We start from the raw sequence: 7,500 nt of genomic DNA, 5'->3' as shown, positions 1-7,500 counted from the left end.
TCTTTCCCTCCTCTTTCTCTTCTTCTCTCTCTCTCTCTCTCTCTCTCTCTCTCTAGATGGTGGTGTTAATGGACCCCATGGAGGACCCTGATGATATTCTCCGTGCCAACCGTTCGCGGGAGAAGACCTACATGTTCGACGTGGCCTTCGACTTCACAGCCACGCAGGTGAGCCAGCCGGAACCTGCCGCTACATTCCAAGCGTAGAAACCTGGTGTGACATTGTGTAGCCGAATCTTTTGTGATTGGAGGAGCGCGTGTGTGTGTTTGTTAGTGTGTGTGTGTGTGTGTGTGTGTGTGTGTGGGCGAGGATGTGTTTAGTGAAAGATGAGAGATGGTAGAAGGCACTGCATTCAGTATCTGTGCACGTGTGCTGCAGTGATGTGTGTGCGTATGTGTGTGTATGTGCGTATATGTTTTTGTATTTTGTGTATTGCATACATTATGTGACAGTCCTGCATCATGGAAACCTGACATCACATCACGTCACGGGCGCACATGTGACACACACACACACACACACACACTCACACACAGACACACACACACATACATCACGCTGCAGTGACTCAGACCCAGGGCTGCCATGTTGGCTCATGTTTGTCTCTGTGCTCCTGCAGGAGGAAGTGTACAGAGCGACCACCAAAGGGCTGATCGAGGGCCTTATATCGGGCTACAACGCCACTGTGTTTGCCTACGGACCCACAGGTACAGTAGGCTTCCCATCAGCCACACTGACCACGCCACAGTCTTCCAACTAACCTGCTATCAATTTACAGTATTTTGTCTCGCCTCATAAATTCGCCCAGTTTCATTTTTTTTAGCTTAAATACACATCAATAATGTTTTTAACAGTATCCAAACAACAATAGTAATAGTAGACTTTTGAGCATTTTGATCACAAACAAGTGAAATCTTCTACCACTCCTGTTCATAAGTAATTACATTTTTAACATAATCACATCATTATTTGGGAAATTACACGTTATGAAAATAGACAATGACATTATATGACCCTCTGTGTGTGGCGTTGCGATAGCCTTCTGTGGAGATCACACCCTCTCACAGATGGGCTGTTGTTTGCACTGGTCAGTTGAAGGTCAGCTAGTGAAAGGGCCAGCGGTCAGGGCCAGGCCTGTTTATCTGGGTGGGCTTTATGGCATTCTGGGTAAATAAGGAGTCATAAGGACCCTCCAGCTGTGTCCTGACCACTCCATTGACCTGTGGCTTGGCTGGACACCAGGGAGAGCCTCTCGTTCCTCGGTCGGGTTTTCTTTTTGTCATATACTCCTCTCTCTCTTCTTTTCCTCATGACCCCATGCTAATGAATATATATATATATATATACAGTATATATATATCTTACATCTTTAAAGATATACATCAATATTTACCATAGAGCAGGGGTCTCAAACTTTTTTTTCTCCAAGAGCTGCTACTGTACAACAAAATGAACATGGTCGAGAGCTACTGTTGTTTATAGGCTATTAGTAGTAGCATGTATTCACAAAGTGATCTCCACTCAAAACAGCTGAATACGCTTTGTATGTGTTTTAACGCTCCTTTCAATTCCTTTACCTTCTGTCTTTGTAGGTTGTGAATTTGATTTTGATAGAATTAGAATAGAATTTGATCTTGCTATCAAATTCACAAATCTATTCCTTGAGCCTTATTTTGAGAGCCACTCAGAAACAGGTGGGGAGCTACAGTGCTGGTAGCTTGCAAGCTACCTGTTGGAGAGCCCTGCCTTAGAGGAACACCATTGCTTTCATGCGCAACAGCCACAACAAGTCATTACTCCATTACTGGATACTGTCACTGGTATCAATATTTTAGTTATTGGTTGGTAGTGAAGGCCATTAGAAGATGCAATGAAAGTCTCCTGTTCTTTCTGGAATGAGATGTATGAAAGCATATTGATCGCATCACCTAGATTATTATACTGATTTTACGTTTATATTCAGTATTTTTGACACTATTTTATAGGCATACTGAGATTATGTAGATTCCTAGATATATTACCTCACTAACTTACTCAACTATTCCCCACACTATTCTGTCGTTTCCCTGTGTCCTTCCCTTTCCTTCTCTTCTTTGTGTCGTCTGCACGCATCTACTCATCCCTCGCTTCTAATTAACCCCCCGGCTCTTTTCTCTGTCTGATCCCAGGCTGTGTCCGCCTAGGTCAAGCTTAAGTCCTCTCTCTTTCTCTGAGACAGAGAGAGAGGGAAAGAGAGAGAGAGAGAGAGAGAGAGAGAGAGAGAGAGAGAGAGGAGTGCTAAAGTTCAGCTCGATATAGCCAAGCTTAGCTACTAGAAGCTATTTTGGAAGTGGCTCAAGTGCTTTTTTTTTTTAATTGACATTGACTTTGTGATAGCTTTTAGTCTGTCTGGCTTCTCTGATGTCTGATGACTCTCTTTGTGTGTGTGTGTGTGTGTGTGTGTGTGTGTGTAGGTTGCGGGAAGACCTACACCATGTTGGGCACGGACAAGGAGCCGGGCATCTACGTGCAGACGCTCAACGATCTCTTCCGCGCCATCGAGGAGACGAGCGACGACATGCAATACAGCGTCTCCATGTCCTACCTCGAGGTGGGCTGCCGTCTCCCGCCGACACACACCCACACCAGCACCCCTCTGCAATATGCATTCAGATCACTTACCTGCTGTCATACTGTACAGATCACTCAGCGAAGGGCATTTCATTGCATTGAAGACTGACAGTGAAGGGCATTTCACTACATTGAAGACTGACAGTGAAGGGCATTTCACTACATTGAAGACTGACAGTGAAGGGCATTTAATTGCATTGAAGACTGACAGTGAAGGGCATTTCGCTACATTGAAGACTGACAGTGAAGGGCATTTCACTACATTGAAGACTGACAGTGACGTTCATTTCACTGCATTGAACTCTGGGAGAGGAAGCCATTGCCTTATAGTTGATGGCACAGTGTGTACTTGCTATATAAGTATTCTAATTTCACTTCATGGTCAGGTTGTACTCGAACGGGAGTACAGTACATTGCGTTATTGAACGCTGTATAGCTGCAAGCCCATAGACAAAATCAACACAAACTAAGCACATGTAATCGATTCTGTATCGTCTTAAAGTCTTACAACGTCATAAAAGACCATATACTGTAGAACTGAAACGATCTGCTCACAGTCACACGTAGTCCTAGCCTTTATATTACTTTGCGTCGACTTATCTTATATCTGATCTCACGCCCACTGTACCAATCTATGAACACCCATCTGTTTTGTTAGCACTCTCAAGCACCGACGCCTCGTAACGACAATCCTAACTACTAAGTGGTGTTGTAATCGTTACGATGATAATACGATTAACACATATACTGACAGAGATGCAGATATGATAACGCATAGCTCATAGCCAGCATCTGTTACTGGGTGTCATCTAGTAATGCAATCCAACTGTTTGTGTGTGTGTGTGTGTGTGTGTGTGTGTTTGTGTGTGGCCAGCCAATCTGGTCAACACAGAGATTATCTCCATGCTGCCCTGATTGGCCGCTGGACGGTCTGGATAGCCAATCGGTGCCAGGTATGGGTGTCCTGCTGGGGCTGGTGCCTCATCCGGCCCGTTGTTTACTCAGATCGCTCCCATTGATTAGCAAACACGGCCGCCAGACTCAGACCAGAAGCTCAGCCACAGAAAGCCTCGCTGGCACGGAAGCAGGGTGGAGTGTGTGTGTGTGTGTGTGTGTGTGTGTGTGTGTGTGTGTGTGTGTGTGTGTGTGTGTGTGTGTGTGTGTGTGTGTGTGTGTGTGTGTATGCGCATGTGTGCGCATATGTTCGAGCTAAGGAGGCCTCAGAAGAGAGCTTTTGAAATCTACCTAAGCGCCACAAACACACACACACACACACACACACACACACACACACACACACACACACACACACTCGCCAGGCGACTGCTGTCGTCAGGGCTCACTTCAAAATCAAGGCCGCCCGCCGTGAGCATCATCGGTAAATAGTCCGTTCTCATCAGCCACCATGATAGGCCTCTCGAGCGCTCGGCTCCTTTAGAAAATCAGCATTTCAGAGCAGATTACAGGCTGTGTTACTGAATTGGTGAAGGAGTTTTTGGGACGCTTGAATACATTTTTGGGCCGAGTAGAGATCGAGAGTGACAAACAGATGCTGTCGCACAAACGTTGTGTCAGCATATTTGGGATGTCTCATTTTGAATGCCTGTTTTGTTCCATTAGTGAAGAGCATAATGAATGTCGACATGTGTGCATATTCACTGTAATTTTGCATGGTGACAAGCTTGTGTTGGATTTGATCAAACTGAATGCTTCATGAGTGGTAGAGGAACTTGATACTATTTAGGTGTGCAGACAGAGAGAGAGAGAGAGAGAGAGAGAGAGAGAGAGAGAGAGAGAGAGTGAGGGAAAGAGAGAGAGGGAGAGAGGGAAAGAGAATGAGAGAGAGAGGGAGGGAGGGAGAGGGAGAGAGAGAAGAAGAAGAAGAGGGAGAGGGGGAAAGAGAGAGAGAGAGAGAGGGGGAGAAAGAGGGAGATAGAGAAGGAAAGAGAATGAGAGAGAAAGACGGAGAGAGAGAGGAAGAGAGGGAAAGAGAAAGAGTGAGAGAGAGAGAGGGAGAGAGAGAGGGAAAGTGAGCAAGCACATTAAGAGGAGAAGGAGAACAGGCTGCCATGATTTACAGCATTTAATTAACATTCATGCAAATATTGGAAAGCCCAGCCGTCTGGGGCGGGCGAGGGGGGGGGCGGGGTGATTGGATATGAGAGCTCACGTGGCACATCGTGGCACTCACTGGCTCCTTCCTATTCATGCCCTTCGGATGACCCTCCAGCACCTGTCCAGCCAGCGCTCCAGGAACTGCCAGAGGGCATACAGTAAACCCCTGGGCATAAGACCTGTGTGGGCACTGGGGCACTGGGCAGGGTTAGTGGCTGGAGTGGGGATAGAACTGCCAGCTGCCTGGGTTTGGGGTGGAAGGAGGTTTGGAGGGGGTTGGAGGGGGGCAGTATTGTGCGGGTGAAGGAGTTGCCCCTCACCCCCGTCCACCCCCCCACCCGGGGGTGATAAATCTGCGCGGGGCCGGGTCGGTGTGTTTGGGCCCCTGGTGTGTGTGACGGGGTGGCAGTTTGCTGTCTCCAGGGCCCCGTTCAGAGTGTCACCTCACGCAGGCAGGCACAAAGGAGGCTAACGGGTGTTTTACGACCGCGCTTTAGTGCCGCAGGGGGGGAAAAAACACACACATCTGCTCTCTCTCAGCATCGCTGCGGGATCTTAGAGAGTGGCCTCTGTGTTGGACACACACATACACACACACACACACACACACACACACACACACACACACACACACACACACACCTGCATACACATATATACACATTGACACACACATGCTTTTGCTTATACTGTATATCTATACACGCATATATGCAAAGGTACAGTTCTCTCTCACATACATACACATGCACACACACACTCACACATACTGTACACACTCACAGAGACATAAATAGTATGTATTGCACTCACCGACTTCACAAGCTCACACTCACACATAGACAAGCACATCAATCTTTTCTTTCATCTGCTGTAGTCCCCCAACTTTCTACCTCTTCTTCTCTTTCCCTATTTTCTCCCTCTTTCCCTCTCTCTCTCTCTCTCTCTCTCTCTCTCTTTCTATCTCTGTCTCTCTCTCTCTGTTAAGCTGATTCTCCTCATCTTTCTTAGCCGTTTTAATATTTCTGTATGGGCAGAGAAAAGCCAGTCCAGGACCATAGCATTACACCCCTGACTGCACCCTGCCTGAACAAAAAAACACTGGAAAAACACTAGCAGTTCATGTCCATGTTAATGAAAGCAGGCTTCTCCATGAATATGAACAACATGTGTGGACAGGAGCTAGTGACCCTATACAGGGGAGGGATCACTGAGAGGGAAAGTGTTTTCTTCTTTTTCACCGGACTCAGCCACATGTGAGAAAACACTAAGACGAGGCTCCTGTAGCTGTTCCTATACCTCTCCCGCTGTCCGTGCCGGTCCTGAGATGGTGACAGGGCGCGGACCCTTTGACCGCTGTCAACGGGGTCTTTCCATGCTAGGCTAACATAACATCACCCTTAAATTACTGCGCCGCCACCACCACTGTCTTTTTTAGCTTCTGTCAAAGCAACAGCGTGCATGCAAGACTCCCTATGCAGCTGCTATGAACCTGTCATCATAAACGTCTATTTAGGGGAAGCACGCAGCCACACACACATTAGCCCAATCCACTTTTTTGGGGTTGTTTTTTTGGATGATCTGACCAATGGTCCGAGTGACGTCCACTGAGGCTGAATGGGCTTTTGTGTCCACAGAGGTGGACGGTCTTTTTAAGAGCAGTCTGAGAATAACTGCACGCCGACCACTGGTCAGCTGGGCTGAAAAACAAGCATGAGCACCAAATGGTGACCCACATGATGACGAACCTAGTCGTACAAATATAGGTTCTGGCCACCTGGTTCTGTGTAGTGAAGTGAACACACTTTTCCTTAGCAATATGGCTCTCTCTCTTTCATCCTTTCTGGGGAAACCATTTTGCATTAGTTTTAGACTGCATGAATGCATTCAATAAGTCAAGAGTCAGATCTAGGACTACAGAAGTTACTATCTAGATGGCTACAGTATACTACATGTTTCTGGACATCTTCAAATATACTACACCTCTATCATACCTGTAGAAAATGTTGTATCTAGATCTAGAAATATGCTGTCTTCATATGCTCTCTTGGCCATCTTGGCCGTCTTGGCCTGTACTTAGGTTAAGCCTTCTCTGAGGCTAGACATCTTTAAAGAATAAAGTTCTCATTTAGTCTATGACTAGGCTTAATGCATGTACAGTATAAGAAAGCAGCTTTATATGTCTCTGAGTAAGTATACCTTTCTATACCATATATGCTAAACATTTGTTGCCCCCTGCTGCTACATGTATAGATACATTAGAAAAAAAAAGAAACGGCTTTTGGAGTGCGACCTTTTGTTTGATTTTCTATACCATGTACAGTATGACTAATTGATTTTCTATACCATATGTGACTAATTGATTTTCTATACCATATGTGACTAAATGATTTTCTATACCATAAGTGACTAAATGGCCTGTGCTGTGTCTGGTTCCTCCTCAGATCTATAACGAGATGATCCGGGACCTGCTGAACCCGTCCTCTGGGTTCCTGGACCTGAGGGAGGACTCCAAGGGGGAGATCCAGGTGGCCGGCATCACCGAGGTGTCCACCATCAACGCTCGAGAGGTGTGTGTCTCTCAGGCAGGAACACACACACACACACACACACACACACACAGACGCACGTGTGTGTGCGCACAGGAAGTTTTAGACACATGTGGCCAAGTCATGTACAATCTGCAATGCCAAAACAAGGGCTTTGGTCATTGTTACATCAGCGTTAGATGAACTCAAAGCCACAATGTCTTACAGTATATTTACGTATTGTCCT

General features: G+C 46.4%; 1 protein-coding gene across 1 annotated transcript in view; it reads left to right on the top strand.

Annotated features, from left to right (window-relative positions):
• kif19 (kinesin family member 19) overlaps window positions 1-7,500 on the top strand; it is a 49,480-nt gene that overhangs the window by 29,014 nt on the left and 12,966 nt on the right. The window contains exons 3-6 of the mRNA XM_062525972.1: window positions 57-167; window positions 620-707; window positions 2,454-2,590; window positions 7,170-7,295. Coding sequence (XP_062381956.1) covers window positions 57-167; window positions 620-707; window positions 2,454-2,590; window positions 7,170-7,295 — 462 coding nt within the window. The remainder of the gene's footprint in view (window positions 1-56; window positions 168-619; window positions 708-2,453; window positions 2,591-7,169; window positions 7,296-7,500) is intronic.

This window comes from Sardina pilchardus, chromosome 22 (assembly GCF_963854185.1).
Source record: "Sardina pilchardus chromosome 22, fSarPil1.1, whole genome shotgun sequence".
Lineage (NCBI taxonomy): Eukaryota > Metazoa > Chordata > Actinopteri > Clupeiformes > Clupeidae > Sardina > Sardina pilchardus.
This window is presented reverse-complemented; position numbering and strand designations above follow the sequence as displayed.